Source organism: Oryctolagus cuniculus, chromosome 11 (assembly GCF_051225735.1).
Source record: "Oryctolagus cuniculus isolate XC-2025 breed Fujian yellow rabbit chromosome 11, ASM5122573v1, whole genome shotgun sequence".
In the NCBI taxonomy this organism is placed as follows: Eukaryota; Metazoa; Chordata; class Mammalia; order Lagomorpha; family Leporidae; genus Oryctolagus; species Oryctolagus cuniculus.
The window spans coordinates 68,675,714-68,695,598 of NC_142877.1; the positions used below are offsets into that span (position 1 = coordinate 68,675,714).

General features: G+C 42.5%; 1 protein-coding gene across 14 annotated transcripts in view; it reads right to left on the reverse strand.

Annotated features, from left to right (window-relative positions):
- Positions 1-19,885, reverse strand: part of GRIP1 (glutamate receptor interacting protein 1) — a 737,425-nt gene that overhangs the window by 47,151 nt on the left and 670,389 nt on the right. For all 14 annotated transcript variants that reach the window (XM_051846415.3, XM_051846410.3, XM_051846416.3 and 11 more), the window contains 2 exons: positions 17,395-17,464; positions 15,355-15,500 (listed from right to left, as the gene is read on the reverse strand). In XM_051846415.3, the coding sequence (XP_051702375.3) occupies positions 15,355-15,500; positions 17,395-17,464 (216 nt within the window). The remainder of the gene's footprint in view (positions 1-15,354; positions 15,501-17,394; positions 17,465-19,885) is intronic.

The following is a 19,885-nucleotide window of genomic DNA, read 5'->3' on the forward strand; positions in this document are numbered from 1 at the left end:
AGAAAAAGCAAAACAAGAAGACACATGTATTTATACACAGAAGTAGGAAATTCAAAACATTAAAGCATTATGTCTCAGGAAAAGATCATTTGGGGAAGTAGTATTTCTTAATAGGATTTTACATTCTAATGCAGGGATGCAGTTGTCAGTGCCAGGGAAGGGGAATACTGCCTAAAGATTATGTTTTTAAATATGTAAGTGATTCTCGACTTTGGCTATGTAGCCTGTGTCCATATTCTGCACAATGCCTGATTACATTTTTGTAAGCACAAATAAGTGAAAAATACCATTAGAATAAAAATACGGCTAAGTAGGTAATAGAGGAGAAAAGAGTCATTAACAAAAAGGATACTGGGACATGCTATTTCTATTTTCAGGCTTTATAAGGAAGCCAATCTTTTTAATTGATTGATTGATTGACGGGAGTGCTGGGAGAGAAAAAGAGGGGGAGAGGGAGGAAGAGAGAGAACACTGTTATCAGCTGGTTCATTCTCCAAATGTCCATGATAGTTGGGGTAGGTCAGGGCCAAAGTCAGGGCCTGGAAACTCAAATCATGTCTCCCATGTGAATAGCAGGAACTCAATTACTTGAGTCATCACCTGCAGCCTCCCAAAGTCCATATTAGCAGGAAGCTGGAGTCAGGAACTAGAGCCAGATATCAAACCCAGGTATTCTAATATGGGAATGTGGGTATCTTAACCTGCACTTTATCCCAGTAGACCAAATGCCCACCCCTAACTAACTTTCAATATGGAAAAGTTCATTTTGCTCAGGAATGGAGCAAATTACAACATCCACATGGCTAAGTGAGACTTAGAGGGGATAGAGATAAAAACAGGAAATCTGGCACCTACTAAGTACCATCTCACTGACTGTGTCTTACATCATGAGTCCTATTGAAAGCCGAGGTTTGAATGATTCTCTTTCCTCCGCTCTTGAGTTGCAAGCTACGCTTCCACACCAATTACCATGCTGTTACACTTTTATTAACTAAATTTGGCTATTTCACATGAGTATGAAGGGAAGATATTTGTAAAAGGGCTGCCTAAAACATTGTAAGAAAGATATCATAGGTCACCACCAACATATTGGGTGCTGTGACAGGGTTGCGAGAATGAAATCTCATCATTCAGAGACTTTATTTGCTTATGACATGCTTAAAATTCTTGGACATTTCCCATTTTATTCCTTGGGTGCAGGAGCTGTCAATGGTTAAGGAGCTGCTTAATTCTTGAACCTAAGTATACAAATAAAATGGTCCAGTAGCTATTCTACCAAAATAGTCAGCTTTTATAGTTACACTGTATCCCAATGAAGCATTAACATGGCGCTATTTTTGCCATGAGCAACTGTTCATCAATGATATGAAACCCTAAAGTAAAGAGGAAAGGCTTGATTATCTATGTGTGCAGTGAAGAATTAGGTGACTACACAATGAAAGGTCTATGGAGTATCATGGGAAGCAATTGCATCCTGCCAGCATTTACCTCCCTTCTGGCTGCAGATAGGGAGTTCAGGAATATAGCCATCACTTTCAGCCCTGGAGAAGTTCCAAACATTGAGAGTTACAGGTTCTCTGCCACACCCTGAAATGCTTAAATCAGCACCTTAGGTTATAAAACTCTTCACATTAGCAGCTGAATGCTCCACATCAAGCCTGACACAGCTCTGTCTGCTGGTTCACAAACTTGGCATTGCTGCTGAGTTGTGGCCAACAGGCTGGCGATGATGTGCTAAGGGCTTCTCAGACAATCACAAGCATCCATGTTAATCACATAATGGGCAGAAGTATAAAGGCTATGTTTTCCGACAGTAATATATTTTGTCACCCTTCAGAGCTGGTTTTGACCCAAACTAACTGGATAGAACATGCTTGCCTTGTAGCTGGCACAATCGACTATATTTTGGATAAAATTCTGGGGGAGTCATTTTTTAGAAACCCCCTGACATATGGTTCATGGAAAATTGAATTAAAAGGTAAATTTTATTGGGTGCAAAAATTTTGAAAGCCATGCACAGTTTTTCCATAATATGCATTTTTAAAATATATTTTCCTTTAAAATTTACTTATTGATTTTTCATTTGTTTAGAAGCCAGAGAGAGAGAGGGAGAGAGAGAGGGAGAGAGAGAAAGAGAAAGAGAGAAAGAATGCTAATGTGCCTGGGAAGGCAGCTGAATGGTCCAAGGGTTTGGACCCCTGCACCCAAGTGGGAGACTAAGGTGGAATTCCTGGCAGCTGGCTTTGGCTTGGCCAAGACCCAGCTGTAATGGCCATTTAGGAAGCGAAACAGCATATGGAAGATCTCTTTGCCTCTCTCCCCACCCACCCCAATTGCTTTGCATTTAAAATGAAAGAATGAATGAATGAATGAGTCAAGATACATAAATAAAAATAAATCCATCTTCCATTGGCTGGTTCACTCCTCAAATATCTGCAAGAGCTGGGGAGGGCCAGGCCAAAACCAAGAGCCAGGAACTCCAGGGGACCCATGTACTTGAGGCATCACTTGTTGCCTTCTAGGGTGTGCTTTAGCAAGAAGCTAGAATTGGAAGTGGAGTGGGGACTCAAACCCAGGTGCTCCAATGTGGGATGCAGGTGTCCCAAGCAGTGTCTTGGAAGGCACTATGCCAATGCCTTCCTCAAACCTAATTCCATTCTTCCATGAACATTTTGAAGTATCCTTATAGTTAATTAATGATTATTGCTGGGCATTCAGTATAGTTGTGTTTTTTTTTTTTTTTTTTTTTGACAGATGGAGTGGATAGTGAGAGAGAGAGACAGAGAGAAAGGTCTTCCTTTGCCGTTGGTTCACCCTCCAATGGCTGCCACAGCTGGCGCACTGCGGCCTGCGCACCGCACGGAGCCAAAGGCAGGAGCCAGGTGTTTCTCCTGGTCTCCCATGTGGTGCAGGGCCCAAGCACTTGGGCCATCCTCCACTGCACTCCCTGGCCACAGCAGAGAGCTGGCCTGGAAGAGGGGCAACCGGGACAGAATCTGGCGCCCCGACCAGGACTAGAACCCAGTGTGCTGGTGCCGCTAGGTGGAGGATTAGCCTATTGAGCCGTGGCGCCGGCCTCAGTGGAGGTGTTTAACCCATCAGAAAGATCTTGACCTTTTAATGCTCTCCAAAGGGGGCAAGCAGGAGCACAAGCTCGCCAATGGGTGTTAAGCATTCTGGATTGGTATCTGCTTTTGATGGAATTTGGGGAAATTGTAGTTGCCCAGCTCTTGGAGACCCAGGAACATGTGGGACGTTCTAGTTAAGACTTTAGCCCTGATGAGAATGGGGCCAGCACCGCGGCTCAACAGGCTAATCCTCCGCCTTGCGGTGCCAGCACACCGGGTTCTAGTCCCAGTCGGGGTGCCGGATTATGTCCCGGTTGCAAGACCAGAAGCACCTGGCTCCTGCCATCGGATCAGCACGGTGCGCCGCCCGCAGCGCACCGGCTGTGGCGGCCATTGGAGGGTGAACCAACGGCAAAAGGAAGACCTTTCTCTCTGTCTCTCTCTCTCTCACTGTCCACTCTGCCTGTCAAAAAAAAAAAAAAAAAAGAGAATGGCACTAGTCCAGGGGCAGGTGAGTTCCTATAATGTCCTCCTTGCTGAGAGGAGGAGGGTAGTTGGTTCTAGTCAGCTTACCTTCAGGAAACCCAGAGGGAACACTGTTATTTTTAGACAATTATGCACCTGGGTCACAAAGATGGCAGAATAACAGCAGAAATAGAGTGGACAAGGTTAGGATAATTTGAGGCCATCTTTTTAAAAATTTTTTTTTATTTTTATTTTTGACAGACAGAGTGGACAGTGAGAGAGAGAGACAGAGAGAAAGGTCTTCCTTTGCCGTTGGTTCACCCTCCAATGGCTGCTGCAGCCGGCACGCTGTGCTGATCCGAAGCCAGGAGCCAGGTGCTTCTCCTGGTCTCTCATGCAGGTACAGGGCCCAAGCACTTGGGCCATCCTCCACTGCACTCCCTGGCCACAGCAGAGAGCTGGCCTGGAAGAGGGGTAACCGGGACAGAATCCGGCGCCCTGACCGGGACTAGAACCCGGTCTGCTGGCACCACAGGCAGAGGATTAGCCTATTGAGCCATGGCGCTGGCCAGTTTGAGGCCATCTTATGTGGAGGACTTTTGGTGAAACACTTGAGGTCTCACTATAACTAGCAGCAGGCAGTTTTTAGGGCAAAGAGCTTAGATGGTGATAGAAATGCCAATTCACCTTCATCGAGAGGAGCACACTGCTGTGACTACTGGGGTTGGAAATAGGACAAAGTGAAACTGTGCTTAAATTATGAGAGAAATAGAAATTGATTTCTCCAAAAAATAAATTGCTAGAAACAAAAAAGGAGAAAGGGGAGATTTAAAGATGTTACAGCCAAAAGCAATGAAAAGATCTTTTGGGAACACGACTCAACAAACCAATTTTTTTTTTTTTTTTTGACAGGCAGAGTGGACAGTGAGAGAGAGAGACAGAGAGAAAGGTCTTCCTTTGCCATTGGTTCACCCCTCAATGGCCACTGTGGCCGGCGTGCTGCAGCCGGCGCAGTGCGCTGATCCAAAGGCAAGAGCCAGGTGCTTCTCCTAGTCTCCCATGGGGTGCAGGGCCCAAGCACTTGGGCCATCCTCCACTGCACTCCCTGGCCACAGCAGAGAGCTGGCCTGGAAGAGGAGCAACTGGGACAGAATCCGACGCCCCGACTGGGACTAGAACCCCGGGGTGGGTGCCGACGCAGGTGGAGGATTAGCCTATTGAGCCGAGCCACCAGCCACCAATTGTTTTTTAAAAAGCTATCTCCCTCCTTATCTGTCTATCTATCCATCCTCTCTCTCTCCTTCTCTTTCTCCCTTCTTCCCTCCCTCCCTCTCTATATACCTACCCATCCACCAATCCAGTTATCTCTCATATATCCATACATTTCATACATACATATATATATATATATATGAGAAAATCAGGGAAATATGAACACTGAGTGAATATTTGATGTTAAGAATTATTCCCAGCACTTTTTAATGTGAGTTCTTTGTTTAAAAATATACTTTTTAGGGACACTTTAGTAATATTTTCAAGAAGCAATGACACAAGGTCTGGAATTTCTTCAAAACACTCCAGTGTGTAGGTGAGATAGAGAAACTAAGCTGGGAATATGGACAAAGCAAGATTGCTCATAAATCAATAATTATTGACACCGGGCAGTGCATAGTCATTCGTAATACTGTTTTCCTCTATTTATGTATATCTATATCTCTATATATACTTATATATAAAGTTTCATGATAAATTTTGAAAAAAGAAAATATGCAATCTCTCATAAAGCCCTATGTGGATGCCTTGAATATACAGATTTTTAATTAGTCTTACTTCCTTCCCTTCACAGACGATGATGTTAGTGGTTGCCCGTACTGGTCTTATCCAGACCATATGGCCCATATGCCTACAGGGCACGGTTCCCAGGACATTCCACTGCCACTTGTTCATGAGAAGCCCTACCTGGCTCTCTCCAGTTTTTGATAGGAATCGTTTTCCCTAAATGGTTTCCTGATTGGGATTTAGTCTTTGTCTTCCTCCTAAAACATCTATTTTCATCAGTGCTGCCAACATTATAATTCCTTTTCCTTTCTTTCCAGAATATTCTGAAAATGTAAATCCAAAAATTACTCTCTGACTTGAAGCTCTTCATTAAGAATAAAATATAAGCCCTTGGGAAGAGTTGAGCTGGAACCTCTATCTCTCCAGAGGGTCACACCATTCTCCCCCATGCCAACTCAATCTCCTAAACTCTCTCCCTTTTAACACTTTTACCCCTTGTATACCTTAATCCCTGTGCACCAAAGTCTTTCTTTGCATAATTTCTCCTCTTACTTCAAACTTGGCTCCAACACATTGTCTTGCAGGGAGGCTTCTTGGCTCCTAAGCTGGAGCTAGAGGCCCTTCCTTTGAGATACTTTGGCTTCTCTAAATTATTTAGGGTTTCTCAACTTTATTTTCATATTTGCCCCTCACCAAGGAGAAAATATTAAACTTAAAAATTACCCAATGAATGAAATTAAATACAAAGGAATAAGTCATTCATGTAGGGTTGAGCTTTGGAGGGCCACAAACCATTGTAATAAATCTAGGATTCCTGGCTCTCTGAAGACCAGTTTTGCCCTTATCAAATGCATATACTAGCCTATACTTTTCACTCCATTTTAATGATCTCTCTCCTTGTCGCCTTCATTAGAAAAGGGACATCTTGGAAACAAATGTTTTTATTTCCTTGTCTCCACCATTCTTGCACTGTGCCTGGTACCCAGCAGAATTCAGTAAATGCTTACAATGAACAAAAGGACAAATCAACGTTAGCATGCAGTCACAAGTTAACAGGAAGAGATCTCCAAAAGAGCTGTTTGAGTCAGCATTTCTGCCTCATCAACCTGTCTGGTTTCTTTCTCCAAGACAGGCACGCAAAGCCAATCCTCATTCAAAGAGTGAGAATGAGACCTGGGCTTCTACTGTGGGAACCAGCAAGCCTTGAACTTTCTCCTTCCACCATTGCAAAAAGCACTGAGTCAGCTTCAGGCTGAACTTTCAATTCCATCTGCCTCCTTGGCTTCAGCCCAGTTGGCATCTGGAAGGTCCTGCTACTTGGAAGGAGGTAATAACTGCTGTTTAGAAAGGGGTGCTCAGGCCATTCTAGGCGTGGAAGTGTTCCAAGATACTTTCTACTCAAAGGCTGCTCCAGTTTAGAAAGCTTAGACATGAGCAACTCCAGTGTTTATACAGAACAGAAACTTTCCTAAGAAGAAAAAGGCAGAATCACCAGTAAGTTTCAAAGTGAGGCTAAACAGATGTTAATGATATTATAAGCAGCTTTTATATCACAACAGAAGGCTTACAACTATTAGTGAAAGACATGAAAGGGGGCCAGCCTACTTGTTTGTTCTGCTCAGCTCTAGTTAAGAAAATTAATGGGACCACCGAACAGATGTAAAATTGCTGCATTACTTATCTGCAATGTTATTTTCAGCCTTCTTGAGGGCTGCCTGTTTAACAAAATGAACGCTCTCTGGCTTGAATCCATAATGGCAGCTGCTTCAATGGCCAGATAGGAGGCTTGGAATTGGGAGAAAGCCTTTGGAAGGCATACATTTGCAGGTCAATCAAAGTTCACTTCAACTAAAAGTGACAAAATGGATTTTAGAATACAGCTAAATTTTGTGGAGTTGGATATATTTGATAACATAAACTATTAGAACACCTCCCACAGTTTCTTAGTTGTTGTTTTTTTTTTTTTTTTTTTTTTTTTTTTTTTTTTTTTTGACAGGCAGAGTGGACAGTGAGAGAGAGAGACAGAGAGAGAAAGGTCTTCCTTTGCCGTTGGTTCACCCTCCAATGGCCGCCGCTGCAGCCGGCGCACCGCGCTGATCCTGGCAGGAGCCAGGAGCCAGGTGCTTTTTCCTGGTCTCCCATGGGGTGCAGGGCCCAAGCACCTGGGCCATCCTCCACTGCACTCCCTGGCCATAGCAGAGAGCTGGCCTGGAAGAGGGGCAACCGGGACAGAATCCGGCGCCCCAACCGGGACTAGAACCCGGTGTGCCGGCGCCGCAAGGTGGAGGATTAGCCTATTGAGCCACGGCGCCGGCCAAGTTTCTTAGTTGTTATGTGGTCATTTTACCTGTCCATGTCAAAACAATATACTAAGAAAGTTTCAAGAAGTTGTTGAATGTTTGACAGTCAAATTCAAATTTCTTTGTATGTGATAACTTATAAATCCCAAAGTTAGGTGACAATGCTTTTCAAAGTATAGTTGCATCTAGGATCCTTCGAGGGAACTTGTAATGAGATGTACTATGTATGAATATATATAGATGAATGGGATGAATATATTTATATATTCATATATATATATGGTAGGTGTATATGGAAGTTCAAATATTAGGACAGGTTTAACTGAAAATAAGGGTACATTTACATAGAGTTCTACTTGGAAATGTATTAAGATCATTTGCTTTGCATGGGAAAAGTGCAGTCTGTAAATGATTCTGTACAAAGATTTGAGCTATCAAGGCAAATAAATGAATTTATGGTCTCTAAAACATTCTATACAATAGGGGATGCTCTAAATCACACAAGCCACCATTAAAAGCTATATATTTGATTGACTTAAAGGCAGTGATCCAAAGTATACACTTAAACAATATAGGATTGATCTCCGTCCTTTTCCACAAATCTCAAAAATCACTCCTGCTGGGGCCAGCATTGTTGTAGCAGGTAAAGCTGCCGACTCTGACACTGGAATCCTATATGGGCACTGGTTGGTGTCCTGACTGCCCCACTTTGGATCCTTCTCCATGTTAATGGCCTGGGAAAAGCAGCAGAAGATGGCCCAAATGCTTGGGCTCCTGCCACCCACATAGGATACCTGGATGAAGCTCCCAGCTCCTGGCTTCAACCTGACCCAGTGCTGGCTGTTGCAGCCATCTGGGGAGTAAACCAGCAGATGGAAGCTCTCTCTCTCTCTCTCTCTCCCTTTTTCTCTGTAACTCTGACTTTTAAATAAACAACCAACCAAACAAATAAATAAATAAATAAATATGTTTTTAAAGTCACCCTTGCTTGGCTTTAGGCTTCTTTCTCAGGCCCCAGCCAGATTTTCAAATATTCCAGTCTTTATTACATTGAACTCAGATACATTCTAGCCAAAACAATAGATTTTATTTCAGTGGAGTTATTTGCATCTTGGTGGACTTGGGGATTGGGTAGTGGCCATTGTTCCAGAGCCTTGGACTCATGCAAAAACCATCTGGCTCCCCTTGAGGAAGGTTCCTGTGGTAATGAAAGATAACAAATGCAACAGTTCCTGAAGGCAGGATGGCAACTGAATTTAGAGGGAAAAAAATGCCCACAGCCTCAAGCATTACAAAAAGTTTGGCCTTTGAAAAAATGAAGCTCAAATTAATTTTTAAAATATCCTAATACTGTCTGTTGATAGTTAACATTCCCTAGGCTTTCTAGATACAAACACCATCACTAAGTGCTTAAATACACTATCCTTTTCTGTCCTTAAAACAGCCAGGTAAAGTGGGTAATGAATGGACATTTGTAGGTGAAGAAACTGATGCTCAACTAAGGTAATCTGTCCATTTTCCAGCTTTCCCTTTGAGAAGACAGCCAAGTATTCCTAGTCATTTCATTCCACTGATTCTCCCAGCTTGACCTAGACATAGTGATAATCTCTTGAATGTCTCATTTAATGGTTTAATAAAAGGACTGCAACCAGTGGTCACTAACCAAACAATATGGCCTCACTCCCCTGCTTTAAGTCCTTTAATGGCTCTTCACTGGCTGTTAGCTTAAAAATCAAATTTCTTAACATGGTTTGCAAGACCCACCAAAATTTGGCTCCAGTGTGTTTTTCCAGCTCACCTGCTCTCATGCCCTTAAACATGGCCTCCACCTCCCCCTAGGATGTGTTCTGTCCAACTCTCTGTACCACCTGAACTTTTTTTTTTTTTTTTTTACAGGCAGAGTTAGACAGTGAGAGAGAGAGACAAAGGTCTTCCTTCCGTTGGTTCACCCCCCAAGTAGCTGCCACAGCCAGCGTGCTGCGCCGATCCGAAGCCAGGAGCCAGGTGCCCATGCAGGTGCAGGGCCCAAGGACCTGGGCCATCCTCCACTGCCTTCTTGGGCCACAGCAGAGAGCTGGACTGGAAGAGGAGCAACCGGGACAGAACTGGCGCTCCAACCAGGACTGGAACCCGGTATGCCAGCGCCGCAGGCGGAGGATTAGCTTAGTGAGCCGCAGTGCTGGCCGCCACCTGAACTCTTGTAAGACCCAGGCTGTTAGAATCGTTTCTTTGAGGTCCTTAAGCTGAAATAGAAGACTCCATATTCTCTTAATATTTTGTGCATACCCTCATGTTGTTATTGGTCAACTTTCTTCCCTTTCTTCTGTTTGGTGGTAACTGACTCCATGGTAGGGACTGTATCATTTTTATCTAAGAACTGGTAGTCTCTAGCCCAGTAACTAGCACTTCATAGATACCAAATAAAAACCAGTATTGGAACTGAGAACCAAAAACTTTTAAAAGGACACACACATTTGGACTTGTTCTACCATCTCCTTGGGTAAGGCACATGGCCAAGCAATGAGATGAAAGAAACTGGAAGAAATGTTTATGTTTTGAAGCAACATGTGTTAAACCCAACTGCAGTACTATCTTAAGAAACCAAGTTATATCAAATGTGGTGGTTATAAACTTCCTGTGGCTGATGAGAGAATATTGCCAAAGGATAGAGAGGAGCAGGCAGCTAGCAAAAGACCCAGAAAATCCTGAAGTACAGAAAGTCCTAGAGTAGTAGCAATGATATTTCAAGAGTACGGGAGTGCCACCATTCAAACATGCTGAGAAAAAGAATAGCAATTATTCAATGTGACAGTTCAGCCACCAGCATAATTGCAGCGTGAGCATGGTATCAGTGTCCATCCTAATGAACAAGGATTACTTTCCACTCGGTTATATCTTGGTTAAGGATCAAATGGAGGGGAAGGGATTTCAGTAGGTAATTGTAATGAAAATAGTTCCCACTTACTGAATATTGACTGTGCCAGTAAGACTCTCCTTCAATAAGTTATAACAGCTCCCTGACAGATTAGTATGCATACGTAAATGAATATGGAACCGAACCTCAGACCAGTTTGATAATTTATCCAAATTCACACAGCTCAAATGTAGGAGATCTGGACTTTAAAACAAGATCTGGGGGCTGGCATCATGCCCAGCAGGTTAAGCTGCTGCCCGCAGTGCTGGCATCCCATATGGGCACTGGTTTGAGTCCTTGCTACTCCACTTCTGATCCAGCTCCCTGCTAATGTACCCGGGAAAGCAGTGGAAGATGGCCCAAATTCTTGGGCCCCGGCACCCAAGTAGGAGACTTGGATGAAGCTCCTGGCTCCTCCCCAGCTGTTGTGTTCACTTGGGAGATGGACTAGCAGATGGAAGATCTCTATGTCTCTCCCTCTCTTTCTCTGTAACTCTGCATTTAAAATAAACAAAATAAATCTTTTAAATAAAAGAGGTCTGATTTTTAAGAGGTGTGCTCTTTATCTCTACTCAGCCTGGCTTGAACTAACCTCTGATCAGGTTTCATATTTTAAGTAATAGAGCTCCACCTGTTCCATCTTTCTTTGTTCTGAGTAAAAAGGAATTTAGTTACTAAAATTATATTCATAATCTCATAGGAGAAGAACATACCCTAATTCTTTCATATTTATGACCAGGTGATAATTTTCAAATTGCCTTCTGTATAAAAACAATTCTGAATTAGTAGATGTTTTGGTATACAATTTGAGAAAATCTGGCTTTGGGAGATATGTCTCTCACAGTGATATGCATAGTCTTATTTTGGGTATTGTTAGGAAACTGGCTCAGTCTTATCTGTGGCACGATCTACATCTGACTTACATTCTATGCCCTGGTACTGGCTGCCATTACTGAAAGCCAGGTAGCCACATGGCCCAAACTACCTGTGCCAAGCTCCACCCCCTAACCTAATGGAATTCGCTGCTCCTGCTTCCCTGCCTGCCCTCGGGCAAAGTTTTAAAAGGGCCTGTTCCTCTTGGCTTCTCTCTCTCTCGGCTCCTCTCTCGGCTCTCTTGGCTCCTCTCCTCCTCTCGTCTCTCTTCTCTGTTCTATCTTCTCTCCTCACTAGCTCCTCTCCTCTGGCTCTCTTATATTTTCTTTCTCTTATCCTTCTTTGTCCCTCCCCTCCAGTCTGCTGGGTTTTCCCCAATAAACCCTTTTCCTTATTCTGGCGTTCGTTGTGTTTTGTGATGGCTAACAGGTATAGGTACATTTTTCAAGGATTTAGGATTTTAAAAATAGAACTTTTGCTTTTTTTTGACAGGCAGAGTGGACAGTGAGAGACAGAGACAGAGAGAAAGGTCTTCCTTTTCCGTTGGTTCAACCTTCAATGGCCGCTGCGGCTGGTGCACCGCGCTGATCCAAAGCCAGGAGCCAGGTACTTCTCCTGGTCTCCCATGCGGGTTCAGGGCCCAAGCACTTGGGCCATCCTCCACTGCACTCCGGGGCCACAGCAGAGAGCTGGACTGGAAGAGGAGCAACCGGGACAGAATCCAGTGCCCTGACCGGGACTAGAACCCGAGGTGCCAGCGCTGCAGGCGGAGGATTAGCCTAAAATAGAACTCTTAAAGTTAAGGAATACTTAATATGCATAATAACAACCATAGTACTAGGCATGGGTTGTACAGAAAAGGTACAAGGGGAAAAATGAGCTAGAGGAAATCAGCAACTGAAAATAAGATCTAACTCTCCAAGTACTCAGTTGTATCCAAAGCTCCTGCCAATGTGTCTGCACAGCCAGGCTTTGAAATTGGATACACTCCCAACCATGCCCACCATACATATTCATCTCTGCTTGGCTTTTCCACTCTGCAAAGGAAGTAGCTCAGATCTGCTTAGCTAGGCAAATCATGCAAAATAGGTTTCTCCGTAGGGCTTTACCTCTTCTCTAGGAAAGAACCCAGACTGAAGCCAGAGGCTTTATCCCTCTCTTGAAATAAATCCCTTAAAAAAGTGCAGTTGAAGCAAACTTGTAAGGAGAGGAATGCAAATGTTGGCACAGAAAATCAGTTGCTTGGGAAATAATGAGTACAAGCCTATGCATATTTTTAAACGTTAGTTATAAAATATATTGGGCTATAACCATCATTACCAGCTGTACTGATAATTCCAACTACTGATTTTTTTATTTTGAATGGGGATTATAAGCACATGGCATGACATGACCATGAACTCTGTGTTTAAGATGATTTGATTATGGGCGGTTCCAGAGCATATACGGTAATTCATTATGACTTGAGATGAAATTATATACAAAATTATAACTACCAACCAACCAATTTAATGGATTAATTGTGGCTCTCCATTCTCCAGCATAAAATATACAGACCAACACTATGGAAGGTGCCAGAGTAATAAAAATCTCTCTTTTTAGTTCCTTTGTGCACTTCTGCTCCTGCTATTTCTTTAGTTGTAAACACAAAAATTTGGAGCCAATTACGCCTATTCCCAAACCTACTTATACAAGTTTATACTATTTGTTATTGTAACTATGTAATTTAATTGTGCTCACATAACCTATGAAAGAGGAGTGAAGCTGTGCTATGTGCTATGGAAACAAAATAAAATGCTTTGGAAAGATTCAATGAGGAGCCATTAGGAAAAAAATCGGCTGTTAATTACAAAGAAGAAAAACTATAAAACATTGGAGAAAAAAAATCTAGGTAGAGTGGGGCTGGCGCTGTGGCGTAATGGGTAAAGCCACTGCCTGCAGTGCCAGCATCCCATACGGGTGCTGGTTCCAGTCCTGGCAGCTCTACTTCCAATCTAGCTCCCTGCTAATGCACCGGGGAAAGCTGTGGAGGATGGATGGTCTAAGCCCCTGGCTCCTAGCTTCAGATTGGCCCCGCTCTGGCCATTGTGGCCATTTTAAGAGAGAAACAGTGGATGCAAGATCTCTCTATCTGTCCCACTTTCTTTGTAACTCTGCCTTTAAAACAAATAAATAGATCTTTTTTTAAAATCTAGGTAGAGTAAGCATTCAGATTGCTCTAAGTTCTTTCTCACTGCATTAAACACAATACAAAACAAAACCAAAACTGGAAATCATAAACCAAACAAAAAGACCATATTCATCGGAAAGACCTTGACTTATCCAAAGATGGGCAAAATTTTATATTGAATGTTTGTTTTAGAATGTATCAGTTTCTATAATTCTCCACATTAACTGACTCTTTCAATTAATGAATATTTTTTTTTCCCAATGAGCCCCAGATTCTTCTCAAAATCAGCCCCAAGAGCTTCTTCTGCAGGGGCTAACATGCGCTGTTTTGTGTGTGTGTGTGTGTGTGTGTGTGTGTGTGTGTGTGTTTGACAGGCAGAATGGACAGTGAGAGAGAGAGAGAGAGAAAGGTCTTCCTTTTCTGTTGGTTCATCCCCCAATGGCCGCTGCGGCCGGCGCACCGCGTTGATCCAAAGCCAGGAGCCAGGAGCCAGGTGCTTCTCCTGGTCTCCCATGGGGTGCAGGGCCCAAGCACTTGGGCCATCCTCCACTGCACTCCCTGGCCACAGCAGACAGCTGGCCTGGAAGAGGGGCAACCGGGACAGAATCCGGCGCCCCGACCGAGACTAGAACCCGGTGTGCCGGCACCACAGGCGGAGGATTAGCCTATTGAGCTGCAGTGCCAGCCACATGTGCTGTTCATACTACTACAGCAGCAGCACTTGGAGGTACGCTAGGAACCGTGTCTTAGGCTCACCTAGGAGTAACTCTCAGCATCTGGATTTTAACAAGCTCTGCAGGTGATTCCGAGGCCTACCTAAGTTTGAGTAGCACTGCACCACCATGTTCAAATATTACTGGAGGCCCTAAGAATGGATTTAGCCCTTTTAGAAAACAACACAGTGCAAGATGCATCAAGAATCATAAAAATCTCTTTTTTTTATTAAGACTCAGGAATCCTACTTCTAAGAATAGTTTTAAGGAGATAATTTAAAAGAAGAAAAAAGTTGAATAAAGATACACATGCATATGTGTGCATAAAATATCTTTTTTATTATAGCCCACCAATCCTACTTCTAGGAATGTTTTCTATGGTGATATTATAAAGCAGGGATTGGAAACATCATTTGGTTGGCTCTGCCAAGGCAACTGCAGGTGAGATTCCAAATTCAATAAATCTATAGTAGGCTAATTTTTTAAGTTGGTAGTTTTGTATGGCATAGGAATGTTATAAATATCTAAATAGCCCTTGACAGAAAAAAGTTCTCAACCCCTGATTTAAAAGAAAAAAATTGAATAAAGATATCTGATAGTACTATCTATGGCAATGAAAAATTAGAATCAACATAACTGTTTCAGAAGAGAAGGGTAAATAATTAAAGGCAGTAGATAAAAAGTAATAGATAGTAAAGGGTATAAAATGGCAAAGTGTTTTTAATGTAAAGTTAAGTAAAAAAATTCATGTGGTTATCAATATGTAACATAAACAAAAGTAGAGAATGACTAGCTCCATTGTATTGGTGTATATAACTGCATGATGGTTTAGTTTCATCTTAAAAATATTTTAATACAATTATAAAAATGACTCTATAACAAAAATATCCTCATTATATCATTTAAAATTCAGGCTACATTCAACATACAATTTAAAGACCCTCATTAACTATGTAAACACTTCTGAAATGGCATTTGCCAGCTGTTGTATGTAAAACATCAAGCTCTACTATCATTTTGTGACAGATGGGCAGTTAGAAAAATCAGTCTTAACTAAGGATACCATCAGTACCTGAATTATCTTCATCTTTGCGGATTTTCAGCTTCACCAGGTCTTCACATTGCTGGAGGATCTGGACGGCGTCTTCCATGGAGCAGTTGTCCAGCCGGATGTTATCTATTGCAAGTAACTTATCCCCAAGTTCCAGGGTTCCAGTTCTGTCAGTGAACACACAGTAACATGTGACCAGTGATGAGCCCCTAACCAGGCTGTTTAAAGAGGCATTAAGCATTATGTGGTTTTATGGTAATCTCTAGGGAAGAGGTTCTTCAACTGTTTTATAATTGAAGTTTATTGGCAATGCCCTTCCTGCATTCCCAGGCTTATTTGGGAAGGATGCCATGACATTAAATAACAGGGTACAGAAACCATTTTTTTTCTTACACTTTCTTCAATTAAACCAGGACATTGATACAAGCTTGTATCAATGGAGGCAGTGGGCTAGGTGTCTGCAGAGATCCTGGTGTTCTTGTATTCATCTGTGTTGTTGTACCCTTTGGACCCTTGGCAGCCAGACACTTAGGAGAGGGCCATGGGAGTAAGAGAGGCCAAGGTGGGATGGGGTTCGTCAAGGCCTGAGACTTGGCATCTCTGATATTTCTACCTGCATCCAGAAACTCACTGTAGCTTGAATAGGAAGAAAAGGTGTGGATGAATCTAATGCTCCCTCTTTGGAAAATGGTCACACAGAACCTTGTACTGGCTGCGGACCACTGCAGGTAGCCTGAAAGTCTTCAACGTCCATCATGAAGTGGGGGAAATAACAAGAATGTAGTATGTGTATGAGTTCCCATGTGCACCTATGTACAGACACACTTATTTGTAAGAATTGTCCCTTACACTTTATGTCTGTGATAGAGGCTGCTGTTTCCCAGCATCCATCCTCCCTTTCCTTCTTTTGGGTCATCCCCTGAACATGCATACTCAAGACTGTGTCAGCACCCTATCCCCACCTCCCACCCAAATGATAATGGCTGATGAGCTGTCTTGTTCACACATTTATAAGTCTCTTTATCACAGTAGCTGAGCCTATACTTACATACCTAAATTCATACAATGTTCTCGCTATATTTTTAAAGTTTACTTATTTGAGAGAGAGAGAGAGAGAGAGAGAGAAGAGAAGAGAAGAGAAGAGAAGAGGAGGCGAGGGGAGGGGAGGGGAGGGGAGGGGAGAGGAGAGGAGGGGAGGGGAGGGGAGGGGAGGGATTGAGGTTGAGGTTGAGGTTGAGGTTGAGGTTGAGGTTGAGGTTGAGATTGATTTCCCATTCATTGGTTTACTCCCCAAATGCCCACAACAGCTAGAGCTGGGCCAGGCTAAAGCAGGGAGCCTGGAACACCATCTGGGTCTCTCACGGCAGGGAATAAAGCACTTGAGCCATCACTGCTGCCTCTCAGAGTGCACATTAGTAGGAAGCTGTATAAGAAGCAGAGGCAGGACTCAATCCCAGGCACTCCAGTATGGGATGTGGGCATCCCAACAGTGACTTAACCTGCTGTGGCACAGCACCTGCCCCCACCTACAGTTTGAGTGCTAAAATATTTCTTTGATGAAATGATTGTGCTAATTTCTAAAGGTCATCATTGGAAAATAAAAAGTGAACAGTTGTATAACTCAGTCATTTGAAAAACATTCTTACATGTGAAATAAATTTGAGATGCCTTGATTTTGGTGATATATGGGCCAAAGAAGAGATGCAAACATTACATAAGGCTCAAGGATCTTGCTTGCCCAGGGATAATGTTCTGGCATCCAGCAAACTTCTTCTACAAGTTAGTATCTTCATTTGGGATACCTCTCATAACTGGGCTACTGTTAGCTTTTTAGCTGGACAAATCAAAGATGGAAGATGGTCAGTGAAGGAGAGTACATCCTGGATTGATAAAAGACCCAGAAAATCAATTCCAGTTGATGTTTGTCTGCACTGTGTGGGTACAGATATTACTTTATATGAAGGTGGCCCTTTATCAAGGTCTGCATTAGGTGTAGAAGAGATCATTTCTGCATAAATTAAGAGGTGATTTGGAATAAACCAGAAAATCCATTTTCCTTACCTGTGAGCCACACTCCCTTTCTTGATATCTGAAATGACCAAGGGGTCCCCTGGCTTTCTACTAGATGGTGCTGTAATAAGAGAATAGTCACATGTTTATATCCATGATCCACTGCTGTATGTTTCTATTATATAATAATGAATTAGAATATATGCACATTATATGTATAATAATGTGTTAAAATATTTATAAATTTAGAAGCAAAATCATTTTAAATTTGAAATTGGGAAAAATAATTGAAAAGCAGTTATCAAGGTTTAATTTATTTTCTAAGAAATCAGTTAATTAATTGCATTTATTTAAAAGGTAAAGAGAGAGAGAGAATGTGTGTGTGTGTGTGTGTTTCTATCCTGTTGGTTCACTCCCACATACCCACAACAGCTGGGACTGGGTCAGGCTGAAGTTGGAAGCCAAGAATTCAGTCAGGATCTTCCACAGGGGCGGTAGGCACTCAGCCAATTGAGCCATCACTTGCTGCTCTTTAGCTCTCATTAGCAGGAAGCTGGAATTGGGACTGGAACTGGCACTCAAACCTCGGCACTCCAACATGGGATGTGGGCTAAACTGGTTTTAATCAATGATTCTCAGGAGGGGATGCAAAGAGTGGGTGCCTCATTAGGAGAGTATTAAAACCAATTGGGGGCTCCCCTTGTGATACTGATATGTTGTCCTGTCTCCCACTGCTTCCTTCACTCCTTTTAGGGAGCCAGCACTGTTGATGGGAATGTGCCATAATACTCAAGTGTACTGGGTGAGAAAGTGGATGGAAATCACAGACTTGGAGTTGCTTTTTTCTAGATGGAAATCTTTAGCAGGATGAACCATAAATCTTTAAAATCTACCCACAATTTCATACCTAGAAAGCTATGAATGTGACTTATTTTATTGACTGCAGCAGCTTGTTGCTGCTTAATTATAATGTTAATATATACTGATATTCTAAAAATGTACATGTAATTTCTTCTGAATCGATAGGTAAAAATATTCTTCACAGGCCGGCGCCGCGGCTCACTAGGCTAATCCTCCACCTAGTGGCGCCGGCACACCGGGTTCTAGTCCCGGTCGGGGTGCCGGATTCTGTCCCGGTTGCCCCTCTTCCAGGCCAGCTCTCTGCTGTGGCCAGGGAGTGCAGTGAAGGATGGCCCAAGTGCTTGGGCCCTGCACCCCATGGGAGACCAGGAGAAGCACCTGGCTCCTGCCATCGGATCAGCGCGGTGCGCCGGCCGCAGCGCGCCAGCCGTGGCGGCCATTGGAGGGTGAACCAACGGCAAAAGGAAGACCTTTCTCTTTGTCTCTCTCTCTCACTGTCCACTCTGCCTGTCAAAAAAAAAAATATTCTTCACAGTGGCAAGTTTTGGACTTTCTACCTTTTTTCAGGAGAATGTCCATTTTATGAGAATGAAAACCAACTAGAAATAAGCCTACTTAAAATGAATTATAGTACATATAAGTGCAAAAAAAATCACTTAGAAAGTTCACATATTTAATTTAGGAGTTTGATACTTAGAATTAATGATACTAACATTTGTAAAAAAAAATTGCCCCCAAGAGGAGATAATTTGCTAACCAGAAGCCTGAAGTGATTTCCTTTAAAAGATCATTAAAAGGCCCCTAAAGTAAATTATATTATAGACAGTACAATCACCTCATAATAATCATAGAACCATGTCATATCCCATAATCCCATCTGAATCCTAGGAAAATGTTTATGCACAATAACAGATGGTTTAATATCTCAAAACAACATTTAAAGAGAATGCAAACACTGATACCACTACCTTATCCACTGTCTAAATCAGTCCATAGTAAATGTCAACGAGGCTTCATTTAATCAGTATTCCTAGTTTTTAGCAAAGAATGGGAAACATTCTAGTCACCATAACTAATTTATAATGTAAGCCCTCATTCAATGATAAGATATAATTCCTCTGGAGAAACGTAAACATTTTCACTCATGCCATATTTCAAAACTGCAAATTATTCTATGCATAGGACACATGCACACAAAATAACTTTGTTGTTACCAGCAAGTATAACTTTTCTAGCACCTGCCAATGAATTTACACAACATTTTGTCAAGCTCCAGTAAGCATCAGATAGTATTCAGTATTTTATTTGGCTTTTTCAAACATCCACGTTCCACTGAAATAGTCTACAAAACTAAACAGTAGCAAAGGCCATGGAATACATCAAACCCATTTATCTCATCTTTGTACCAGAGGATCTCTTAGACAAACACACTGATTTGCAGCAAGATTGGAATTTCTTATTGAAAGTCTATTGAAAGTTATTGTGGCATTTTCACATTTGCTAGATTCTTCTTTTTCCTTTATCAAGTCCATACCTAAGACTTGAAAGGTTCATTGAGGGGATGCCCATAGAGGTGATGAAGTTAAACCCAGATGCAGGTCCAAATTCACATGAACTCCTGTCTGTTACTACCATGCATGTTATATGCGGCAAGGTAGCCTATGGCCTTGCTGTACACTAT